General features: G+C 44.3%; 1 protein-coding gene and 1 non-coding gene across 7 annotated transcripts in view; one reads left to right on the forward strand and one right to left on the reverse strand.

Annotated features, from left to right (window-relative positions):
- IFT122 (intraflagellar transport 122) overlaps nucleotides 1-26005 on the reverse strand; it is a 69757-nt gene that overhangs the window by 23126 nt on the left and 20626 nt on the right. For 4 of the 6 annotated variants that reach the window (XM_045812485.2, XM_045812482.2, XM_045812489.2 and 1 more), the window contains 9 exons: nucleotides 25267-25342; nucleotides 18488-18679; nucleotides 18190-18328; nucleotides 16720-16922; nucleotides 15649-15786; nucleotides 14142-14306; nucleotides 11810-12007; nucleotides 6997-7137; nucleotides 3508-3561 (listed from right to left, as the gene is read on the reverse strand). In XM_045812485.2, coding sequence (XP_045668441.2) covers nucleotides 3508-3561; nucleotides 6997-7137; nucleotides 11810-12007; nucleotides 14142-14306; nucleotides 15649-15786; nucleotides 16720-16922; nucleotides 18190-18328; nucleotides 18488-18679; nucleotides 25267-25342 — 1306 coding nt within the window. The remainder of the gene's footprint in view (nucleotides 1-3507; nucleotides 3562-6996; nucleotides 7138-11809; nucleotides 12008-14141; nucleotides 14307-15648; nucleotides 15787-16719; nucleotides 16923-18189; nucleotides 18329-18487; nucleotides 18680-25266; nucleotides 25343-26005) is intronic. The other 2 variants (XM_087866757.1, XM_045812484.2) reach the window with 1 other exon arrangement.
- On the forward strand, nucleotides 22163-22268 carry LOC123802075 (U6 spliceosomal RNA). The gene has a single exon (XR_006782424.1). It is a non-coding gene; the product is annotated as a U6 spliceosomal RNA (small nuclear RNA).

Genomic DNA, 26005 nt, shown 5'->3' on the forward strand with positions numbered 1-26005 from the left:
TCCCAGATGAGTGAAGATCAAAAGTAATGCAAACTTTTGTTTGTTTAGTGGAAATTCCTTAGGGCTGCTTTCTTGTATATTCTTCCAAGGAAACAACTGTATAGTTAGGATGCTGTGTATTTTTTTTTTAAAGATTTATTTATTTATTTTAGAGAGCAAGAGCATGCATGCATGCAAGTGGGGGGAGGCAGAGGGAAAGAGAGAAAATCTCAGGCAGACTCTCCACTGAGCACAGAGCCAGATGCAGGGCTCGATCTCACTACCCATGAGATCGTGACCTGAGCTGAATCAGAAGTTGGACACTTAACCAACTGAGCCACCCAGGCACCCCTACGATGGTGTGTATTACCCACTTCTTGGTGGCCCCCAAGCCCCTAAGATCTCCCAAGTCCCCAGGCCTGGTTTAGCCGAGCTGTGACCCATTATGATACAAGTTTAGGGTCTTTTCCCAAGAAAAGAGACCAATAAAACAGGATAATGAGTCTTCGTACGTCCCTGTCTCTAACGAGAAGGTGAGTCACATGCTCAGCATCCACTAGGTGCCGGGTATGCACTTGCCACAAGGACACAAGGGTAAGTGGTACCACCCAAGTAGTACCACCCTCACACTGAGGGAAGCTGAGATTCAGAAGAGGGGCGGGTCAGGCTCATACAGAGCTGGCATTTGGACTCAGTCTGTCTGACTCCAGATGCTCTTTGTACCATAGGATACCACCTCCGGAAACAAGTGACAGTCCCCAACAATATACCTGCACACACACACACACACACACACACACACACACACACACACAATGAGCAGCACTGAAGGTGAAGAGAAGTAACTGGCATATTCCTTCCTTCCATGTTAGGGAACATTCATTAGTCTACAGCTCAAGTATTTGTAAACACTCAATAGCACCCAATCTCTCCCCAGCAGTTTCCTTTTGCTTGTTTTCTAGCAAGTGTATCACAGTGGAGGAAGATGAGACATTGAATCAAACTCCCAGACAAGCTGGTGAAGTTTTAACAGCTGGAGGCAACATGCTTTCCCACTGACAGAAATAATTTTTAAAAACCAAGAAAACCCCAAAAAACATAACAACAACAAAAAAAAACCCTATACATAGTTTAGGCTAATCAGTCAAACTAACTCCTAATTGTAGGGAGTGAATCAAAATCTAGCAGTGAGATTAAAAAAACAGGTTTTACTAGGCATGGAATTTAGGCCTAGGCCACAGAATATCACCATGATCAGTAGAAATGATTTACATAGATTCAGTATGTACGTAGCCATAGGGGCAGATTCTCTTTCTCCTGTCATCAGTATGGTTATATCTCCCCTATCCCAAAGGAGCCTAGCAAAGAACCCTGGTTCTCTGGAATAATGCCAAATGCCCAGAAGCAAGCTACGAAGGCCTCAGAGCAGCCAAAATGGATCATCATTTGAAAGCAATTTGTTTTTTTTTCAAAGGGCAATTCTTACAAGTTTAACCAACTGCCCAGCTCATAGCACACTAGAAGAGACAGTAAGACAGGAACTCAGTTAAGTCATGATAAATGGTGAGAGGTGGTCCTCACAGAGGTCAGTTACTTTTGCATAGAGAACATGATCCATGGTTTCAGGTTAAGGCCCCTTGATCCAGAGCAGTGGATTCCCAAATGCCAGCCCCTGAGAGTAAGCAGTACTGGGCATTACTAGATGGCTCTTCACACATGCACATAAGTAAGCAACAGAAGATACAGATGCTTCCTATGAAAGTACTGGGGAGGGGGTGGGTGGGGAGGGTGTGCATCAGAAGCAACTTCTTAGATGGCAATATGGCCTCGAATAAAGATAGCTTGAGCTTGAGAATTAGACAGAACTGGCTTTGAGTTCCAACCAAGCTTTTGCCTATGGACCCCTGGGGACGTGACATAGCCTTTCTGAGCCTTAATTTCATTATTTTATTTATCAAACAGGAACAACAACAGTATTTGCGCTTCATTAAGTCAGTGTGAGGATTTAAAATACAGTTGACCCTTGAGCAACATGAGTGTTAGAGGCACTGACCCCCACACAGTTGAAAATCGAGGCATAACTTTGGACTCCCCAAAATTTAACTACTAATAGACTACTGTCGACTAGAAGCCTTACTGATAACATAAACAGCTGATTAATACAGATTTCATGTGTTGCATGTATTATATACTGTATTCCTACAATAAAGTAAGCTAGAGAAAAGAAGATATATTTTTTAAAGATTATATTTTTAAGTAATCTCTATACCCAACGTGGGGCTCGAACTCACAACCCCATGATCAAGGGTCACATGCTCTACTGACTGAGCCAGCCAGGCACCCCAAGAATATTATTAAGAAAATCATATAGGGCACCTGGGTGGCTCAGTTGGTTAAGTGTCTGCCTTCAGCTCAGGTCATGATCCCAGGGTCCTGGGATGAAGTCCCATATTGAGCTCCCTGCTCTGCGGGGGACCTGCTTCTCCCTTTCCCTCTGCCTGCCACTCTCCCTGCTTGCGTGCTCTCTCTCTCTGTCAAATAAATAAATAAAATCTTAAAAAAAAAAGAAAAAAGAAAATCACATAGAAAATACATTTACAGTACTGCTGCATTTATCAAAAACAATCCATGTATAGGTGGACCTGTGCAGTTCAAACCCATGTTGTTCTGAGGTCAGCTGTAGTGTGCACACTGATCATGCATGGGACACAGAGCAGGCACTCAACGAGTGGCAACTATTATTCAGCTGAGCAGTCTGTGAACTCCTGCAGGCCTGTCTTCCACTCAGCTCTTTGCCCATGGGGCTCAGTACAAGGTTTGGCCCATGACAGGTGTTTATTATTCTGAACTGAATTGCAGGGACAAGACATTTGCTGATTTCCTCCCTGCTTCCATATGGGAATTCAAATGTATCTCACATTCCCTCAGTCTCACAATAAATCTGTTCAGGAGAAAAAATATGTACGCCTTTTTACAGAGAGTCACAGGAATTAAGAGTATTGTCTACAGTTACCCAGCAAATGGTGCCCACAGAACCTGCCTCTTTAGCCCACCCCAGCCCACCCCAGCCCACATGGCTCCCTCCCCAGGTGCCACTGCTGTGGGTGGGGAGCAGATCATGTGCATTTGGGAAATGCTTCCTACACTGGCACACTTTTGGTGCCCTAGAGGATGGTAACCACCTAACAACCACTGTAGGGATGAAAACCAGTTACTGAGAACCTATTTAATCCTCCTGGCAACCCTAGGAAATCAACCCGATTCAGACATAGAAACCAAAACTCAGAGAGATTAGGGACCCACCTGCCTCGCCTCACCCCACTACCAAGTGACAGACTGCACTCCTTGCTCCCATGTGCTGTCTCCCAGCCCCACGGCCTTTGTACCCCCAGAGCAACGCTGTGGTCCAAATACCCAGACACCAGTGGGCTCTGTTTATGTGCCTTCTCGTCTGCTAGAAGAGCTCCCTATAAGCCACTGACAGTGAGTCTGTGCTTTCTTAAGAAGGCAGAACATTTTGTCTTTTACCTCAATGCTGTTGATGAGCTCTAAATATCGGAGGTCTTGTACTCTGGTGAAGGCCTACAGAGGAAGAAATAAAAGAATGAAATCAGCTGCCTTCTGGGCTTCAAAAGTGGGTGATTGGCTGGGGGTGGGAAGTCAGCTTTAGAAAGTGAGCCAGTAAGGAGGGAAAAGAAGCAAGCATTGATTAATCGCCATGTGTTCAGGAGGGTTATACCACCCAGTGAGGCACGGCTTTATCCTGGGATTAGTCCACACAAAGAACAGCAAAGAAGTCCTGGCTGCATCAATCACTTTGGGATTAGGTAAAACAAAACTATGACACTGCAGTCTGTGACGGTGCCCGCTTGGAGGAATCTCTATGCAGAAGAGAACAGGGCGGTCTGATACTCTGAGGCAGTGTCATCGGAGTGGGAGTGGGGAAGATGTACTGACTGAGGAGAGACTGCTATACATCTTGGTGACTAGGATGGAAAGCAGGAGACAGCTATGCTTACCAACAGTGCATAAATACAAGGCACCCAGAGCTCACAGTACCAGCACAGAGGAAGAGAAGGAGGGGAAAGCTGAGAAGGAATAAAGATGGTTTCTGGAAGGGAGGGGGAGGTTAGGGAATAAATCACTCCAAGTCCCTGGAAGGCAAACTCTTACGTAAATCCTAAAAGTGTAGCTCTAGCCTTGGACTCAAAGAAAAGCCAAAGACTTTAACCCATGGGCTCCTAGAAGTTTCTAGGCAGCCTTCCTCAGGAAGATTGGTGTTAGCTAAGTCTCCTTTGGTGCTTTCTGATTCTGCAAGGGATTTAGAGGACTATAACCCACCATGTCAGCCTGATCTTCATGTGGCTTTGCTGTCAATGTTTCTACGCAGGTGTGCTGCTTTACAAGGTCCCATTTGAAATGGGCTGACACACACCTAGAGGAAGCAGCAGGCCCAGGAGTCCTTGAATATGAAATGCAGAAGAACCACCCTGACCACTTGCAGTCTCGACTTCGCTGCATGACATCCACCATCCCCAAAAGACTCGGGGAAATGAGCAAGTCATCTGGCTTCTGGCTGCCTCACAGAGGACCACAATGTGACTTCATCTTTTTATCCTGCAGGGCCAGCCATCCTGTCAGGGGACTAGGGTTCCAGAGGTGAATATGTCCTGTCCCCCTCCCCATTCAGGGGCCCATGTTCTCAAAGGGGAAGCAGGTAGATTAAACAGATCATTGAATCTCCATGAGCTAAGAGCTATGCCGGTATGAACTAGATACCCTGAAGAACACCAATTCACTGTCTGAGGCAGGCAGTGGCAGAGGCAGGATTATGAAGAGCATCACAGAGTAGGAACCTGGCAAATGGGTATTCCTGAAGAGGAATTCCTTGAAAGGGTAAGGTAGGCATCACATGAGCAAAGGAAGGCTAAGAGTACCTGTGTTCCTTGCTAGAGGTCTTATAAGCTATCTTCTAGATCTGGGCTTCCTTAAAGCAAAAGGAAAGGGGAAAACCTGGAATGTCTGGCAAAGGGGCAGAAAGGAAAGGAACATTCTAGGTGTCAGTCCTAGCTCTGAGATTTTACAGCTGAGGGGCCCTGAACCTACCTCTTCCCTGCCTCCAGGCTCCCAATGTCTGCCTTACGGAAAGGGGCAAACTAGCAATGCCTTCTCCAAGTTCTTTCTAGTTCTGCTCTGCTCGGATTCTAGGATTTGCCACTTTGAGAAATCTGTTTCTGAGTTCCTTCGACCCTCACACATTCTGCAGAGTCAGGGGTGCTCTGGTCGGAGTGGTCAGAGTCACGAGGCCCGTGAATAACCTCAGCAGAGGAAGTGTGGGAACAGGGAAGCAGCTGCAGTTAAGCTCACCACAGCGGTCCCAGGCGGTAAGCAGCTCTCCACTGCCATCTAGTGGGGACACCAGTTTATTGCTGGAACCACCCTATACCTCCCGTGTGCCTGAGTGACAGCAAAGCAGAAAAAGAAAGGCTGGGGATTCGGAACTTGGATAAAAATGATCTAGCTCTAGTCTATGTCAAAATCTTGTGGCCTTAATACAATAATTTTTTTTCTCAGGGAGTGTTTGGGGAATACAGGCTGGAAGTTAGTGTTAAACAAATGAAGGGTTATTCCAATTTTGTTTTGATCCATTCAAACATTTGCTGAGTACCCAACACCATGTTGGCTGAACTAAGCTGAGGTAGGTGTTTAGTTCTTGGGTGTGAGGAGACGACAATCTCTAAGAAAAACTTTAAATTTCATTCCAGGCTGAAAACAAAGAAAACTTAGTCTAGGAATACTTTGTTATTCTTCATCCCTCCTGACATTTTGGGGGGGAGGGGGCAGGAGAGGGAAGCTCCCTCCATGAGAATGTTTCCTCCCACCTCTGAATTCTTAAAGCCCTCCTCTATTACCAGTTTTCTGACACTTAATTGATATAAAAATATCATTAAATAACAGCAATTTTACTTGTTTTAATAACAGCTAGCATTTGTATAACCATTGCTAGTTCTGGGAGCCCTTTTACAACGTGGTAGTTAAGCCTAATGACCCTGTGTCAGGAAGGCAGGGCAGTTAGCATTTTCACCATCCCCACTGCAGACATAGGAGGATAGAATCTATGAGAGAAGCGGCTGGCATGGGGTCATCCAGCCAATATACAGCAGAGCTGGTATCTGGCCTTGGTTCCTCTCACCTTTCATGCCTACAAGTCTTGACCTAGCATAGGGTGGGCATCACATACTCCTGCGATGCCTTCCCTGCATGCTCAGTAATATAAGCAAATGAGTATATGATTAATTGGCTATGGGAAGATAAAGAGGGAAGGGAGAAGTAGGGGAAAGAGAGTTGAAGGCCATTCCTTTCCTCCACCTCAGGTTCTAGATGAAAACCCACTAAGAGCTGGGCTTTTTCTGATGCGTGGCAAGGGGTCAAATGTTGTCAGCCAGTTTCTGTAGTTTTAATATACTGGCCAGGAAATGACACCACGATCGAAGCCATGAAGGTATGTGGGGAGTGACACTGCTGTCAGAATCCGAGAGCTTGACCATCTCTTTGGCCATACCTAGCAGGGTACAAAGAAAAACAGCACTGTGTAATAAATGGCTAATACCAATACATGCTCATACCAATAATAAAAGCTACCCTTTATTGCATCCCTATTATGTGCCACGCTTTCAGCTAGGTGCTTTACATAATGATAGCTGATACAGGTGACAGCTAGAATCTATCAGATGTTTCTCCTGTATCAGGCTTTACAGACATTACCACATTAGACCCTTAGAACTTTGTGAGGATGGGGCCAATCATCACCCTAATTTTATAAATGAGCAACCTCAGAATTGAGTTACCTGCCCAGATTCAAGAGGTAGCTGAGCTGAGATCTGAACCCAGGCCAGTCTATCTCCACAGCTCACTACAGTATGCATCTGCCTCTTCGTATGTCACCTGGAGTCCCTTCTGCCTCCTCAAGGGACCCTCTAAGGGCCAGATTCCAGCTCAGGCTGACTAGATGCTTACCTTCTTTGCTGTTTCAAACTCTAATCCTTCTAAAGCTTCCATAGCCAGCTCACGCCAGTCAGTGTCTGTCACTCCCAAGCAAGCAATCTGGTAGGCTTCTTTGAACATTTTCCTATCCAGGTACTGGTACATCGGAGCAGACTACAGGATTTCACCAAAAGGAAAGAAGATTGTTTTCAAAGCAATGGAAAAAATCAGAGTCATACAAAGCCTGACTCCAGATGTGTGCCACTGACTTATAACAAATGCCCACAGAGCAACACTATAAAGATTAATCAGTATTCTTGTCACCCCACACACCCCACGTGCCTTCCGGTCGCCACCCCCTTTCATAGCCAAAACATAGTGTTTAGCAGCACAAACTTCTTGCCTGTCCTTCCCTCTACCACCAGCTTTCCCCACCTCCAGGTCTGCTTTATCACAAGATATCACCCTTGTCTAGAATGCCCTTGCTCCTCCTCACCCTCTGGAAAGTACCTATTTGGCTCTGAAGGCCCGGTTAAAAATGTCACCTCTTCTAGAAAGTCTTCACTGACCCCTCAAGGAAAGGAGTCTGAGCTTCCTCTGCCCTTTATCCAGATCTCAGTTGTGCTGTAATTACAAGCCTGTCTCCCCCACAAGTCTGGGCATAACCTGGGGGTAGTGGTGGGGTTGTACTTACCTCTCCCAGCAGGCCCTCAGTCTATGTTTGCTAGAGTAAGGAACAACATTACTGTGATGGCCTCTTACAAAGAGCGCTGAGAAACCATAGTATCCAAGAAACCTAAGTGATTTGCTCCAGGTTACTCAAGAAAGCACATCTGTCTGAGTTCCCTAGAGCTGGGAACCTTCCTGCTGTCCCCCCTTCCTGCTGTCCCTCCTTCCAGATGGGGCTGGCTCACTGTGACACCTGTGAATGGTTCCTAATAACTTCTCTTCTTAGGTTTACATGGTGCTTTTGGATCTGTCCCAACAGGTCTGTGTTGCAGGTTATTATCAGTCCCTGATAAAATGGTCTGAGGACACAGAAGTGGCACAGGGAAGACCTGGGGCTTGAGCCTGGGGTGAGCTGAACCCAGGTTCTGAGCACTTCCCTGGCTCCTGGGTATGGGGTATGTGTGTGTGTGCGTACAGGAGATGTGTATGTGTGCATACAGGAGAATAAGTCTGAGCTGCGTCTGGTGTCTTGAATAACGAAAGGCCCTACCCTTGTTTTAGGCCAGCATGCTGAAGGGAACTGAATCTCTCCCGGGCAATAGAGATCAATCAGCCATACCTCACTCATGCTAATAGTTCCCAAATGTGAAGCTGGAAGGGCTGTTTTCTCCATTTGGGGCCTTTATCTTTGAACTTTCCTGCCTCGTTTTTTAGCTTTCAAGTTAAAGGATTCTTTTCTTCTTTTTTAAGCCATTCTGCTCTCTGATAGCAAGGTGTGGCTGCTTCGGAGTGCTCATCTTTTCTCCTATACTATTCCACCTACCTATCTTCCCTTTAGCGGGGTAGCAGGGTATGGATGGGAGCAGCTGCGCCAGAACCCAGGCCTAGCTCAGCCACATTCTAGCTGTGTGCTTTTTTTTTTTTTGGCTAAACTGATTAACTTCTGTTTAGATGCCCTGCCCAGCTCACAGGCTACCAGGGGCAAACAAAAGACATGCTCAGTACCTCCACTGTACTTTCTCAGCACCAGCTCCTTGCCATCTCCCCAACTCTCCAGACTTGTGCCGACCCCCAACATTCCCCGTGTCTGAAACAACCTCCCTGCTCCTCTCTGCCTTCCCCGACCTTTCAGGGCTCAGATCAAGTGTCACCACCTCCTGGAAGCTTTCTCAAACTCCCCATGCACAATGAGCTTTCCTTTCTAAACTCCTTTAGTGAGCACCCCCTGTTCCAATGTAGTTCTGTTTTGTAGTGTTTGCTGCTTTAAGATGGCTAATAACAATAGGAATTGGGCCAGACAAAACCTGAAAGATAGGTATATTTAACTGCACAAAAAAGAAGTGAGTCCCCAGAGAGTGAAAGGAGTTGCTCAAGATCACAGCTGGTTCAGATTCAGAACTCAAAGCCAGTGCTCTTTCCCCTAAACTGCATAGCTTCTTGCCATGCTGAATGCCCCACAAGGCTGGAACAGGGACTTGGACAGGCATATGAGAATCAAGGATACGATGAATGGTTAACATTTGGGCTTGTTTGGGAGGCACAATCTGAGAGTGGGAGTTTTAAAAATATCCTAACTGAACAAATGCCCTCTGAGTTCTACTTTATCTCACTGTTGCATTCCAAGCATGAAGTCACCACCCGCCCTGAGAAGCCTGACTAGGGCTTGCCGCCCTACTTGGCAGCCCTGACAAACCAGTTCTTGCACAAGATGATGTAAATTTCGAAAGGAAACCAGAAATCCCCAGAGTGGGTCTGATGCTCTCTCTCTCCTCTCTAGGCCAAAACCACAGGATGGCTGGAGGCAGAGGCAACAGATAAATAGCCTTTGTCTTGAGGCTGCCTCTTCTAACCCTTGGCAGTTCTGACCTGCTGCATCAGCAGGATGGCCTTGGTGAAGCCATGGGGGCTGCGGGGGACTAGACGGGGACTCTGGCTTCTGAATTTTAAGGGCTTGGCAGAGGAAGCCCCAGGCTGTCCCTCCGGCTCCTCTTGGTCAGCCAAAGTCAGGGAGCAGCAAACTGCATTTATCTTTGAGGTCAGGATGGCAGTCTTGGGAGAAAAACTTTTAATCAGCATAGCCTGTTTGGCACGATTAAGGAAGATTGGGTTTCTGGTGGATGTGGCGCATGGGTTTGGGATGGGGAGCAGATGAGGACTACAAGGAAACAGTCCAGAAGGGGCTGTTCTTGCCCCTCCTCCTGCTGCCACTTCCACCTACCTCTCTCCTTTCTTTCTTCCTTATTCCTTTTCCTCAGGTCTGAATTCCACTAACATTTATTGAATAATTGCTCTGTGTCAGGCACTAATAATTTCTGCACAAGGAGTAAAAAGTACCATCAGCTTCAAGGAAGAAGCGGACCCCAGTCCCACCCTTTACAAGAAGCCAAGTCAGGCTTTTGGTGACTATGAAGGTGGGGGAGATCCTGGCTGGGCTGAGGACACAGGATTTCACTGTCCTGCCAGCCCTGTGACCCTCCTCTTGAAGCTCCTCAATAAAATGGTTTGATGGCCTCCACCCTTACCCAGAAAAAGGAAGCCGAGCTAGGGAGAGTAAGGCAAGTGTGTGGAAGGAACATAAGATGGATGTAGCTTTGCTGAAGGGCAAGCTAGAAATGTGTCTAAAAATCTGTCAAATGTACATGGCCTTTTATCCAGCAATTTCACTTCAAGGAATTCACACCAAGGAGCTAAGGTGGGATAGGTACAAAGACTTGGCAAGAAGGATGCTATCTACGATAGCAAAAAAGCTGTAAGCAGCGCAAATGTCGAACGACAGGTACTGGTTGAGTCAATTGTGGAACATCTATGTGATAGGATAAAAAGCAGTCATTAAAAACAATGTGGGGGTGGGGACAGCAGGGAGGTGGGTGTGGTTATAATAAAAGGACAACCCAATGTCAGAGATCTCATGGGCTGGTGGTGGTAGCCACATGAACTTACATAGATAATACATTTGCACTGTAGTTCTGTAAACTGTTACCAGTGGGGAAGCCGGGCAAGTTGTACGAGGGATCTCTGTATGATTTCTTACAACTACAGGTCAATCTACAGTCATCTTAGTATTTTTAAAATGCTAGCAAAGTACATTTATTGATGTGGAGCCATGCTTCCAGTAGATTGCTGAGAGAAAAAGCCACACTGCTAGTTGACAGCCAATAATTCACACAAAGTGATGGGTCTGCAATATGTAAATGTTAGGTTAAATTGGAAGATAGTAATAAAGGACGGTTATTAAAAATCTCTCTTATTTGTGGTCCACGTTCAGTAAAGGAAGTATAGTAAATCTGAGGTTTCATTTATAGGAGCAATATTTATAGATAAAAGTCACAAAACAATATTTACAGTAGATTCCACTTTTGTTTAAAATGTTCACATAAAATTGTGTACTTATATTATATTTGCATATATTACATATACATACAGAAAAGGCCTGGGTGAGTATGTTCTAAAATGTTTAAAACTGATTCCCTCTTGAGGATGGGATTCTGAGGGCTAAGTCTCTCCTTTGTGCTTGTCTTTAAGGCAGTTCTACAGTAAGCATGATTCACTTGGGGAGCAGACAGGCAGCTGGGACAGCTGGGATTGGGCCAGCCCTGACTTGGGTAGCCCATCTCTGCCCTCCTGTCTGTGTTTCTGCGCTCCCCCATTTGTGGCTCCATGCCTTCCTTTCTGTTCTGGCCTCCTAATTTGAGGGACTTGTACAGATAGTCCCATGTTCCCTTCTTGGCTCTCAAGACCTCAGGCCCCCTCCCCATTCCACCTATAATCTCTTTCTCTCACACCCTCCCCCATCTGCATATGTGCATACACCCTGCTGGACTCCCAGCTTTGCTGGCTTACTCCACTCTGCCCCATGCACGGGCTCTCAGTGAAACACACTCTGTCTGAAGACAGACAACCCTGAATACCCTCCCTGTCCCAAACAGGAAAGGGGGACCAGAAAGAAATGGAGGCTCAATGAGGTGGAGCTGTTTGCCCAAAGACACACGGGTTGTACAGGTGGAGAGAGGGTTTCAGGTTCTAGTCCAGAGTACCTTCCATGACACCATAATGCAATTCATCTCTCTTCCCTCTCCCCTCACCATCCATCCCCCAACCCAATGCATCAGTGAGGGGCCTGGCTTTCCTGGTCTTGGCCTGCCACTCACTGCTGAGAGCTGACAAGCACCCCAGTTACCTGTGGCACCTCCACAGCCGACATGGAGAAGACATGGAGGCAGAAGATCTTGGAGCCATTGTAGCCCACCACGAAGCCCTGTAGCTTCTGCTGGTGCACAGGGAAGGTACTGGCTTTGATGTTGAGGTAGCCTCCTCCCGAGAAGCAGAGCATGTCCTCACACTGGGTATTCCAGGCCACACTGTTGGCATTTGGTTCCTGAGGGACAGGGATAGTGAGGACCCTGTGACAACCACCCTGGCCTTAGGTACCATTCCTGCACTCAGTCAAGCACTCTTTTTAAAGCCTGAGGCACATTAAACTGCTAACAGTGAGATGGGGGGAAAGCGAGGAAAAGGGAACCAGAAGAAAAGGCTAGAAGCACAGAGGCAAAATCCTCTATGCACTTGTTTATGTTAGAACTGTTTTTAACAAGCAAGCATTACTTTTGAAAAAAAAAAAATTATCCCAAATAGTAATCGTTACACAGTGAGAAAATGAGCAAACTGGCTTTACTTCTGTTAGAAAATGGGTATACACAGCTATGTATAGAAGATTTAAAAGGGATACGTTCCAAAGAATTAACAGTGATTGTTTCGGGGTAGGTGGAATTGTGGGTGCTTTTTATTTTCTATGTTTTTTGTTTGCCTGAAATTTTCTTTTGGTCATGAACATCTACTGTTTTTTTTTTTATAATAAGACAAAAAGTGTTATTTTTTATATTAAAAATAATATATTGTCTCTGCATTTAAAATTCTCACATTGTAGAAATACAGTCACCCTGGGAGACACCCCTTGCCCCCTACCTCCTCTCAAAGTTTTCTGCTTAGCTCTGGAGCCCCAGGGACTAGCAGATGTTCATACCTTTCTGCCTAGAATCTTTTACAATGTCTGACTCTTTTATACTGAGCATGAATTACTTTTACAGTGAGAAAAAAACAATATAGCTGTTTTCATTTGCAGGGGGCAGGGGCAGCAGAGAGAAGAAAAAGACAGCTGGGAATGTTATGTCTCCTGGCAAGGTCTGAGAATTACCTTCCCTAGCCTACTACAGACCCTCAGTGGGGACAGGGAAGGACATAAGCCCTTACATTCCTATATGCTTCTAGGTGCAGGCACAGATTCACAGCTGGGGGCCTGCTAACCTACCTACAGGAGGTGGTTTTGAGGCTGCGGAGAGAAGTTAACAGTTAGGGTCCTGTTTTGTACCAGGAACTGAGCTAGGTAGTATGGTATCTTGTTTAGTCCTATAGCAATTCTGCGAGGGGGCATTTGCTAGTTCCATTTCAGGGGTAAGGAGAAATTTAGCCTCAGAGAACTGTACTGACTTGCTGGCTATCATATAGTAAGTGGTGAAGGCAGGACTGGAGCCCAGGTCTGTCTACAGACAAAACCTGTGCTCTTTTTTCCCCCTTAACCACTCTGCCTTGATAGAGATGTAAGCAAGTTGTTATTTACTGGACTCACCTCGGGCTAGCAGTAGCCAGGTAGCCCCTTCCAACTGACTGAGGCAGCTCCCTAGACTCCAGCACCCCTCTGCCCTGCTGATTCTACTCCCAAGGACAAAGAGGAGCCCTGAGAAGGGCACTGGGAGACCTGTTGTGGCTGAGAAAGCAAGACAGGGGAAGTTTCAGCTTCGGGGGGAGCTTGCTCCAGGCAAATGGGTCCTGACCTTTTACAAAGTCCTAAAGAGGCAAAAAGTGGCGCTGAGTATGGCAGAAAGCCAGCCAGGAGCTGGGCATGAAGACTTTGGGATCTTTTCTCCAGTGACACACTTCTACCAGCCATAGGACCAAATGGTGTGTAAACAATGCTTATCTCCTACAACAGTTCACATTTTGTTGGCTCTTACAGCATCCTTGTGAGGTAACTGGAATGGAGATCCCTTCCCTCATCCTTTCCCTTCTTTCAGATGACAAAACTGGTCCTATTTCTTGACTGTGTCTTCGGTCACTTATAGATACAGGCAGACCTCCAACTGGCAAGAAGCACTTTTGCAAAAGAATCATCCTCACATTAACCAATGCACTGAGAGCCTACCAAGTGCCCCACTTAGATTTACTATTATTCATTCACTGTTCACAGAAAGAAAGGTGTTACTTGCCCATCATACCTTTGAGGAAAGCAAAGTTCAAAGAGGCTTACCCAGCTCCTACAGCTCCTGTGTGGGAGGAGTGGGCTGTGCCCTGGGGCTTCTTGGGCTCTGTGCCCCTGCTCAAAGCCTACACCCCTACACGTCACTGCTCTTCCCAGAGACCTGCCTGGGAACCAAAGGGTGAGCACCTCCTGCAGGGACTGGGAAGCTAGAGAAGGAGTCAAAGGACCATGTCCTAGAAACTCACTGGGATTTTACCTGAAAAAGCAACTCCTTGGTGTGGATGTCATACACCAGGCACGTGTCGTTTTCATCCACCACGGCCAGCTTGTTACGGGAAGCACTCATGTCCAAGCAGCGCACCGCTGTGGCCTGCTTCAGCAGGACAATGGCAAAGAGATTGTCCACAAAGATCTTTAGGATCTGGCGAAATTTCAGAGAAAAAAGTGTGAGTCACCATGGCAACAAGACCCTGGAACTGTGCCAGGCTGTTGGAATCCCATGTGTTCTACAAGAACAACTCCCACTAACTTCAACAGAGGCTCCATGCAGAGAAAAGGACTTATCAAAAGAATGAGAGTGGAGGCTTATCCTCAGGAGACCAGAAGTGTGGTTCATCGAGGTTGCCAAAGTAATGATGGGGCCAAGACATGACAAATTTACTTGAACGTCTGCTTGACTGGGGACTTGTTAGCAACATTACCCAAACTGTGGGATTAGGAGACACCATCTAGCGAGATCTGAGTCACAAACTAACACAGGAAGAGGCTACTTTAAACACTGACAAGACATCCGGTATAACCACAGCAAAATAATGATGATGATGATGATGACAAGGATGAGACAGCCATCAGTTATTGACTATTTCTGACAGCCCTCTGAAACATGAGGCATTATCCTCATTTGCAAAATCTGAGCCTCAGAGAGGCAAAGTGATCTGCCCATGGTCACATAGCTAGTGAATAGCTAAGCACAAATATGACCCCAAGTTGACCTGCCCCCAAAGTCTATGTTCTCGGGCCTCACACTGGAAGTGACAGCTGACCGTGAGAAAGAAGCAGACTTTCCATCCCTTTGGTATTGCTACCCTTGCAGCCCCCACTAATTTCATACTCCATGATTTTTGTCTCCATGAAAGGCCTGACAAGCTTTAGCCACAAGCCATCTGCTAGACAGCTTGGCTCTCAGGCTAATGCAGTTATATTTTCACTTTCAAATTTCCATGTAGCCCACTTAGAACTTTTCTTATTTCAAGCAAAGAACACACGCACAAATCTGTTTAACTTTGTATAACCTAGATTTTCCTATCTATATGAGCAAAGGGCCCATTTTTCTTATAACACCTAGTAATAGCCTAGTAATAGCCCTCTAAAACACAACACTGCCTTAATCCATTCATTGCCCTAACAGGGAGGGATCTGACCTAAGAATGAGCTCTGCCTCCCTCCCCAGCAAGCTACTGTAACTATATGTCTAACAAATTTCCCATCTTCTGGGTGCCCTTAAACCCAGTAATCCACTCTATGGGCAGGACACAGTGCCAACCCTGCAGCACACTCTAAGTCTAAAGGCCACTGCATCTTTGGCCTGAAGCTGTCCTCAACAAATGAAACTCTGGGTTGCCCTCCAACGTGCCTATGGTGAATGTGGGGTGGGGGAAGTCCTTTTTTCTACCCCCGGAAAACCATCTCGGGTCATAATGAGTCTGATCCCTATGTCTGCATACAGATAATCAGCCTGATGGGAGACACATAAGAGCACTCACCTGTCCATTCTTCAGGCCTACTAACAGACCTTCCCTTCCTGGAGGGCCACCAATCACCTTGATGTAGCGAATGAGAGACTCCATCTGCCACTCCCGCTCCTTCACTCCACTGAAGGACAAGCACTGTAGCCGTTTCTCCTAGAAAACAAACTCAGCTCTGCATGGATATTCAACAGAGTAAGTGTTCCCAGCCCTCCCAAGGAGGTCTTCCTGCATGTGAGGGATGAAAAATACCTTCACATTCAGTGTCTACTGAACCCCATCTAATCCCCATGATTGGCATTGTTCATTAATTCTTCACGTAAGCCTTCACCACAGAGCCCAGCTCAGCCTCGCATCTTCTGTGCAGACGTCTGGGAAGCCACAGAGGCAGCATCCAAAAGCGCACTTTTTTGCCACATATGTAACTTGTGGCACCTCTAAACTGCTTGAAGTTCTAGACTTTCAGAGAGATTTTAATTATATTTTACATACAGTGATTTCTAAAGGATTTCTTCTACTTTATCACTTTCAACAGACCTACTTTTGTGAAACTAAATCCACCTCTACTTCCAAGAAAGATGCTGGGTTGGCCTTCCCTCAAAGTCTTTCCAAACTTCTCCTGGCATTGCCCTAGACATTTTGTAGGAAGCTCTAAGTTGAGGATTTTTTTCTGTGAAAAAATCTTTCAGAAAGTAAAACTTCCTTTACTATTTTTGGGTGGATGTATACATTTTTTTGTTGTTTAATAGAAAGATTTTATAAATTTTTATGTGTATATGTTTACCAAAAAAAAAAAAAATCGCTCTTCATTTCTATCAGTGTATGCTTTGAGTCATTAAAACATGTATAATCCTAGGATAGCAAAGTGCTTTGCAATACAAAAAGCTATTCTCCAGGTTATGGCCCAGGACTTTCTAGTAGAGTCTAACTCCTCTAGATGTCAATAAAATTAAAGCAAAGAACAGCTACTGAGTTTGATGGAAAGAGACTTGTTTTTTTGTGTTCAATTTTAAAACCATGATTTTGGTACCCTATCCTTGGAGGAAACATGATGAGGATTCAACCCGACCCCTCCGACCTGCCGCCCACCTGGCAGAGGATGATGTGATCAGCACACACCACCAGGAGGTTGCATTCAAACTTCTTGACAATCTTCTCCTTCACCCGGTAATGCATATCTGATGAGTCGTCTGAATACAACTCATAGATGAGGATTTTCTCTGGCAGTTGGATAGCTAATCGATTTTTGTAGATGGCAATTTTCTTGACAAGCTCTTTACATTTAATCCGAACTGTCAAAGAAAAAAAAATCCAGCTCTAGCAAGAGATTGTTAAGAAAGGTAGAAGGCAGAAAAATTAAAAGCTATCATTTACTTAATGTTACTGGCAATTAAAAGAGACACTCTCATCAAAAAATCTTTAGAGTGTCTAATACGTACAATCAGCTCTACTAAACACTGGGATCCAAAATCATATACAATCTTTATGGTCCAAAGCTTACAACTGAGTATGGAAAGTAAAATTCTTAGTGCTACCGTCACTTGCTGAATATAAGTTTAAACTCATCTGCACAGCATTAATATATTGCCCCTGATGATCAGAAGTCCATCTGGATGACTACCCACTCCTCTAGCTACTCCCCACCCACCACCCTCAACAACAGGGAGCTGCATGTAGTTTCTGGTATATACGAGGCTCTCACACTCTAACTGCAGACCAGATGGAGAAAATGTCCCCAGAAGGGAAGCTGGGGAGCTGCCCAAGCGGCTATACCCTCACCAGCACAACTGGAATCTTCAACCAGAGGTGCTCCCAGATGGGAACCAAAGGATGCCAGCCGAATCTATAAGACAACCCTCAATGTGTATCCCTACACACAGGCACTGGGCAGGGTGCTGTGGCCAGCACATCTGTATATGACTACACTTCAAGTAAGTGGATCCTTAGCCCATTTAACCAGCATGGTGACTTGGGTGGATAGTGGATGAAACTGAAGTTCAGACTGACTGTGCTAGGCCTGGAACTTGGATCTTCTGACTGAGCCTGTGGTGACTCACTGACCCTGCTTACCCCTGGGGTAAGAACCCATCAGGAGGCAAGTAGAGATGAAGCTGAGAGAGAAGCCCTCCAGTATATCCATACCAGAATGGATACAGGTCCACAAAGACCTATGCAGCTCAGCCACCCTGGCTCTGATGTGCCACACATCATACTCCCTTAGTCAGAGAGTCCATGTTCCCCCTTGGAATTAGCAGCAACCAAACTATGTGAGTCTGTGGCCAGTTTTTTTTGTTTGTTTTGTGTGTGTGTGTGTGTGTGTGTGTGCGTGTGTGTGTGTTTTAGGGAGGGTTTATTGCTCTCATCAGATTCTCAAAGACATCTACATTCTCCCCTTACCCTCCAAAAAAAAAAAAAAAAAAGCAAGAACCAATGGTCCGACGTGTTTCCAAAAGACTGAAGAGGAACATTCCCTATCATTTCACTTGCCCTATCAGCAGCCCGCTCAACCTACTCCTCTTCCCAAAGGCTGGAGGGCAGAGGGGCCTACCTGCCTTTTACCTTTCTGCTCGGTGATCAGGTGCTGCACAATGACATCAGTCATGCTATCCCTGTAGGCATACCGGTCCTTGTAGAGCCCATGGACAGTACTAAAAATAAGCTGGTAGAAGGAAATGGTGCCATCTTGGCAGCCTACCACCTGCAGGGAAAGAGAGTTGTTAATTCCCAGCTCTCTGTGGAGAAGGAGTCTGCCCTTCCCATTGTCAGGAACAAATGTCAATGATCTGACTGGCTACAAATGGCTGATGTCTGTGCCTGCTCAGGCAATGGCCCAACAGAATGAACTTCCTCTTCTTACCACGTAGTTGGAGTCAGGCTTCACTTTACACGTCCACACCCAGGAGTTCTGCTCCCCAACAGTCCCAAGCCGCACTCCATCCTTGGTGAAAAGGGATACTTGCTTGTCTGACCCTCCCAGCAAAATGTACTCCCCTTTAGTAAAGTAGCTGAGGCAGCAGGGGTCAAAGTTCAGTGACCGATCCTTCCCAATCTGAGGAAAGAAAACACACACCAAGGGAAAACCCACTCGTGAATCCATAGTATTCATAACACAATGTAGGGCTTTTCCTACCAACTTTAATGAGGGGAGTCAAGAAGACAAAGGCATGCTGGTCACCATTACCCCCTGTGGGATTCCATCATGAACACAGGCTAGTCTCCTCTGGAGCACCTTACTCCTCCCCTCCACACAGATGAATCCTCCACTGCTAGGGTCGGCAGCGCCTTCCCCAGTCCCACTGGCTGCTCCAGGTGTATGTCTCAGCTTCTCAACCAATCCAGACCCAGGGATTGGTCTTTCTTCCATAGGCCCTCTTCCACACACAGCCCTTGCAAGGGTTCAACGGTTCCCGTCAGCTTCTTTCTTTTCTTTTTTTTAAAAAAGTATTTCATAAAGCCAAATACATCCAATTTAAAAAAACTGTCCTCTATTCTGAAACTACAACCATCCTACTTCTCTTTATAATAACCTTATTAAGGTATAATTCACATATCATACAATTCACCCACTTAAAGTATATAATTAATTGTGCAAACATCATCACTAATTCAGAACATTTCTGTCACCTCAAAAAGAAACCACATACCTGTTAGCTGTTGATCCCAATTCTCCTCTCTTTCCCTGGCAACCACTAATTTATTTTCTCTGTCTATAGATTTGCCTACTTTGGAGATTTCACATAAATGGGATCACACAATTTGTGGCCTTTTGGGACCAATTCATCAATATTGTAGCATATATCAATACTTCACTCCTTTTCGTTGCTGAATAATATTCCATTACATGGATATACCACATTTTATTATCCATTCATCAGCTGGTGGCCATGCCTACTTTTTTGAGTATTATGAATAATGCTGCTATGGGTATATGTATACAAGATTTATGCAGAGATGTTTTCATCTCTCTTGGATATTAATACCTAGGAGTGGAACAGCTGGATCTGTAGTAACTTTATGTTTAACCTTTTGAGGAACCGCCAGATTTTTTCAAAGTGACTATACCATTTTATATTTGTACCAGTAGTATATAAGGATTCCAATTTCTCCATCCTAGTGGATGTGATTTTGATTTGCATTTCCCTGGTATCTAATAATGTTGAGGACTTTTTATGTGCTTATTGGCCACATGTATATTTTGTTTGGAGAAATGTCTATTCAGATCTTTTCTCCAATTTTTAATTGGGTTATCTTTTTATTATTGAGTTCTAAGAGTTCTTTATATATTCCAGATACATCCCTTATCAGATATATGATTTGTAAAAATTTCTCCAGGTCTGTGAGTTGTCTTTTCAGTTTTGGTAGTCTCCCCTTATCTGTTAGGGTGAAGGTCAAGCTCCTGAGCTCAACTCTCAAGAGCCTTTTCTCAGCCAAAATGAACATCTTATAATTTGCCAAGCAGACCATTCTCTTTCAGGCCTCCATGTCTTCATAAGTGCTATTCTCCACACTACCCCAGCCCCAGCCAGGACTGTCCTCTCCCTCTCTCTTTCTACCAGGTGTCAACTCCTACAGAAAACATCTTGCAAACTCTCCGCCCCACCCAAGGCCTGATTTAGTGCCCCTTCCTCTGTGCTCCCATGGCCTGTGCTCATCTCCCCCACAGTACCTCTCTCACTGCTCTGTAATTACAGGGTTAATCTGATGTCGCCCACTCCCCTTACCACCCATTAAAGTCCCAGCTCCTTATCATCACTAGAGTTTTTTGCTGCCCCTGAGGGAGCTTTTTGTGAATAAAAAGATTATTTGTGATTGCCATTATTAAACTAATAGTTTATTAAAGAAATAATTCTAAAAACCTGGTTTCTCATTAAGTTGAATTTATAAATATTTTCCTATTTATTAGTATAATAAAAGTAAACAACTAATTGAAAGGGAGCCTTTGATTACCATTTACTGAATTAAATTCTGAACAGACTTTAAAATCCCTTAGTGTTGGGGCACCTGGGTTGCACAGTTGATTAAGCGTCCAACTCTTGGTTTTGTCTGATCTCAGGGTCGTCGGGCTCCACACTCAGCCTGGAGTCTGCTTGGGTTTCTCTTTCCCTCCCTCTGACCCTACCCATGCCCCATGCTCACTTGCTCTCTCTCTCAAATAAAGAAGTAAATCTTAAAAAAAAAAAGAAAAGAAAAGAAAATACCTTAGTGTCATTTACAACTTAGATGATGCCTTTAAACTAATTTAAACTGCAATTATTCATTTCATAGATTTAATTTTCCTTTATAAGAATTTCAAATGCCTTGGGCACCTGGGTGGCTCAGTCAGTTAAGTGTCTGCCTTCAGCTCAGGTCATGATCTTTGGGTCCTGGGATCTAATTCTGCATTGGGCTCCCTGCTCAGTGGGGAGCCTGCTTCTCCCTCTCCCTCTGCCTCTCCCCCATGCTCGTGCATAAGCACTCTTTCTCTCTCTCAAATAAATAAATAAAATCTTTAAAAAAAAAAGAATTTCAAATGCCTAACAACAAAACTTCCCCTATTACTTATATAATGATAGTAAATCTAGTAAGAAAACTAAAAAAATCTTTTTTTAAAGAGTTTATTTATTTTTGAGAGAGAGAGAGAAGGAGAGCAGGAGTGGGGGGGCAGGGAGGGGCAGAGGGAGAAGCAGACCCCTCACTGAGCAGAGAGCCCAATGTGGGACTCGATCCCAGGACCTGTGATCATGACCTGAGCCAAAGGCAGACGCCTGACCAACTGAGCCACCTAGGTACCCGAAAACTAAAAAATCTTATGAGTCATGACACGGAAGGCTTGCAGCTTCTGGTAATGGCTCACTAGTGCCTATTGGGCCAACTCTCCTGCAGACAACTGTAAACTCTGGACCAACTATAATTACAACCACCTGAAGGCACTACAGAGCAAGAAGCAGACAAAAACTGAAGGCACAGGGCATCTGGAAGAAAGGACTGCACTAGGTGAGTTTCTCACTTTTTTAATGGCTTTTTGCCTAAGGGCGGGCCCTATCAGCACCCTGCTGGTTGAGCACAGAATCTGGAGTGGCTACAACAGCTTGAAAATGAGGGGAAATCCCAGAAAAGAGACAGATGCAGAGAGAGGAGGGAGAGACAAAATTCTGCACATACACTCTGTTGAATATCTGGAACTCTTTGAACTACACACATGTGGGGCAGATGCCAAGCAGCTGAGCAAGGCTAAAGAACTCAATAGAGACTTCAGTGGCTGCTTACACTGGAAAGATGGGGTTTGAATGTTGAGTACAGCAAAGTTAACTACTTCTTTTTTAAAAAACCCAACTACAGGGATGCCTGGGTGGCTCAGTCAGTTAAGTGTTTGCCTTCGGCTCAGGCCATAATCTTGGGGTCCTAGGACCAAGCCCTGCATCAGGCTCTCTGCTCCGTGGTGAGTCTCCTTCTCCCTCTTCCTCTGTGATCTCTCTTGTTCTCGCTCTCTCTCAAATAAATAAAATCTTTAAAAAATAATAAAATAAATTAAAAAATTAAAAACCTAACTACAGTGCTCCTTCAGTAGCACAATTACTAATACTGGAACGATACAGAGAAGATTAGCATGGCCCCTGTGCGAGGATGACACACAAATTTGTGAAGCGTTCCATATTTTAAAAAAAGTAAAAACAACTACATAATAATCCTCAGAGGAATATGACAGAAATGCATCATTTACAATGTCCAGAATATAACCCAAAATTCCAAAAAGCAGAAAAATGTGAACCATATTCAAGAGAAAAGATAATTAGTAGATATTGACCCTGAGATAATTCAGATACAAATTAGCAGATGAAAATTTTGTTTTATTTTTTTGTCTGTTTTTTTAAAGATTTTATTTACTTATTTGACAGAGAAAGAGAGAGAGAGAGGGAACACAAGCAGGGGGAGTGGGAGAGGGAGAAGCAGGCTTCCCGCTGAGCAGGGAGCACGATGCGGGGCTCGATCCCAGGACCCTGAGATCATGATCTGAGCCGAAGGCAGATACTTAACGACTGAGTCACCCAGATGCCCCAGCAGATGAAAATTTTAAAATAGCTATTATAACTATGGTCAAGGACATAAAGGAAAATATTCCTATAATGAATGGACAAATAGGAAAAAAGAACCAAATGGAAATCTAGAACTAAAAAATGCAATAACTGCAACAAAAATTCATTGGATGGGCTTCAAAGAAATATTACAGATGATAGAAGAGTCAATGAAGTTGAAGACTGAGCAACAGATCAGAACAGGGGGGAAAAAGATTTAAGAAATGAACAGGGCCTCAGTGACCTGGAGAACAATATCGAAAGGTCTAACATGTAATTGGAGACCCAGAAGGAAAAGAGAGAATGAAGAAGAAAAATTATTTGAAAAAATAACAAAAAATTATTCCACATTTGGTAAAAGAATAAAGATATAAATATATAGATTCAAGACCAGTAACTATCCCCCATCCCACCCCAAGCCAGAAAATATAATGAATCTCTTTAACATTCCAATATTCCTTAGGTACTTAACTAAAATTTCTTATACCTTTCAATTTAAAATTGGATGTATAAAATTGATTACTCAATTACAACTTTTAAATGGTCATCACAAGACAGATCTGATAGATATTCTAATACGGATTCTAGCACCAGTCTGCCTAGGTGCCAAACCAAACTTGACTACTACTACCCTGTATGGCTTTGGGTGGTTATTGAACCTCCCTGTACTTCAATTTTCTAACATGTAAAGTGGTAATAATAATACATATCCCACAGAGTTGTTACAAAGATTAAGAGTTAACCTTGTAAAGAGTTTATACTATATAGAGTAAAAGAGTTTATATATAAAGAGTAAAATTCAATAAATGTTAGCTAATTCAGATACCCTTAAACATTACAAACACTTAAAATGCCAAAAATACACAAATTATACCTAACACAGAAGTATAGGCTTGATTTGCTTCATCATCCTATATTTAATTCTAAACCTTCCCAGATTTAAAAGACACCCAACTAAGGAAACAATTTACTGTCCCAAGCCAGTTGGGTTATCTCAGCAGAGTGAGGTTGCTTATCATTCAAAAACTCTGGGCCACAGCATGAGCTCTAGTGCTACATACATGCAAGAGATTGCTCATGGCCCTGACCACCAAGTCAGGTTCTTTCTTATTCTCACTATAGCAACAAGACTCCATTCCTTCCCTGGGTAGTGTGGTTATTTGTGCCCAAGAATTTCCAATACCCATGTCCAGTGCCTCATACACAATAGATATGCCAATAAATATTTGTTGAATAATGATATACACACATTAAGTGAATGAACAGATAGGCTAGGGCTAGATGCAAGATAATTAAAAGTGAGGGTTTGGGGAAATCAGCCAACGCAAACTCAGAAGACACTTCACTATCTACCTTTATCTTTTTTTTAATCAGCTACAAAAAAAAAAAAAAAAAGACCAACGGTAAGATGAGGTAGAAAAGAAATGGCCTCAAAGCTGGGCTACACATAACTGAAACCCCTCCTTTCTAGCAGGACATGTTCTGAGGAATAAGGATATTGTTAAACAAAAGGCTCCACTGAACAGGCTGTATTTCTCACCTGCTTGGCTGTGGTACCTAAGCCATCCCCACCACCTTCACTCTAATCCTTGGTGTCTCCTGCCTAACAGGTTTTCCTACCATCAGGTTCTATTTTAATCCACCCTCCACAGAAACAAGGAATTCTTCTGAAACGGGAATCGGATCAAGTCACTCCCTACCTACGCTGATGGCTCCTAAATACTTACAGTATATGAAGTTCAAACTCCTAATTCACATGATTCAGGTCCTTTAGAACCATGTCCCCATCTTCCTTTCTAGTTCCATTTTTGTCCACAATTCTTGGGATCCAGTCACTCTGAACAACCCACTGTTCCCTGAGTTGACAAATATCTTCATTCTTCCCTGCTTTTGCAGATGCTGTTTCCTCTGCCTGAAACACTATTCCCAATGTCTTCTCCCTAGCAAATTCCTATTTATCTTGCTCAAAGGTCACCTCTACAAAATCTCCCATTTCCACCAAGCAGTGACGTTATCCTCTTTTGTGTCCCTGTAATAGTCTACCTGTACATCTCTTTAGGATGCCATGTATCATGCTGCACTGGGGCTATTAGCTATCAACTGTGCCCCTACCAGCCTCAATGCAGAGGCATTAACAGCTCTGTCAGTAGCACAGGTGAAATGCTGGCCTACGTGGGTGCTCATTAACATTTGTAGAATGCATAAAGCAAATAAAAGAAGATAGAGTCATAACTAAGACCAAGGCTTTAGAGTCAAAACAATCTGGGTTTCAATCTCAGGTGCCACCCATTTACTAGCAGTGTGGAACCTTAAGCATAATCTTTATTCCACTGCTCTGAGCCTTGCCTACTCATTTCTACAAAGTTGATAACCAATGTATCGACTTCACAGGGTTTTGTAAGAATTAAATGAGATAATGTAAAACACTGAGCACAGTACCTGATATTAAAGTAAATGCTCAATAAACAGGACCTAACAATAATAAAGTATAATTACTAATAATATAATCTTCGAAAGTGAAAATAGATTATAACACACATGACCAAAACTGTATTTCCCACTGGGTTTCTATAGAGCTACATACCTGTTTTCCACTTAGTTGATAGAAGGAGAGTTTCTGTCCCCAATCAGCTACAGCCAGGATGTCATTATGTTCCTCTCTAATCAACAGAAGACAAAAGAGGTTATGTGGGGTCATGGCCTACTGATAACTGTAGCCCTAAGGGTTTAACAAACAACAGGAAAAAGAAAGTGCTGGCCAGACTGTCAGACCGCCAAATGTTATACAGCAATACTGAGGCCAAAAGTTGTAATGTGGGCCAACCCATCAATCAGTCCAGTGGGATGAGGCGAGGTAATCCTCCTGGGATCTGCTACTTCACTGAATGCCTTACTATGTGGCTCTGCCACAGCGAAGAGGCTAAACCCCTCATTTTGAGTCTTCCTGAGAGCAGTGCTAAGAAAGAGCAAGGCGACAGACCCAAGAGTGCTTTTTTACTTATGTACTACAAAATGTGGGAAGATGGGTGGAGAAACAGGTCAATTGCAGTGGAAAGGCATGTGCTGATTTTTTAGTGGACAAAGAGAAAGCTGGCTTGCTCTTCCTGAAGAAGGAAGATTAACACCTAAAGCTAAGTTCTCTCACAGCTGGGGTTCTCAAACAGGTGAAATGGTTTCTGACTGGATCTAATAAAATATAGTGGCCTCTCTGAAGACCAATCATTGACTTTGAAACTGAGTACTTATCAGTATCAGTGCCTTGGGACAAGGGCTGTAGGACCAGCACACAGGAGAACCCTCTTCAGCTGAGGCTGGGGATCAAG

Source organism: Ursus americanus, chromosome 14 (genome assembly GCF_024610735.1).
Source record: "Ursus americanus isolate L20-20 chromosome 14, mUrsAme1.1.p, whole genome shotgun sequence".
Lineage (NCBI taxonomy): Eukaryota > Metazoa > Chordata > Mammalia > Carnivora > Ursidae > Ursus > Ursus americanus.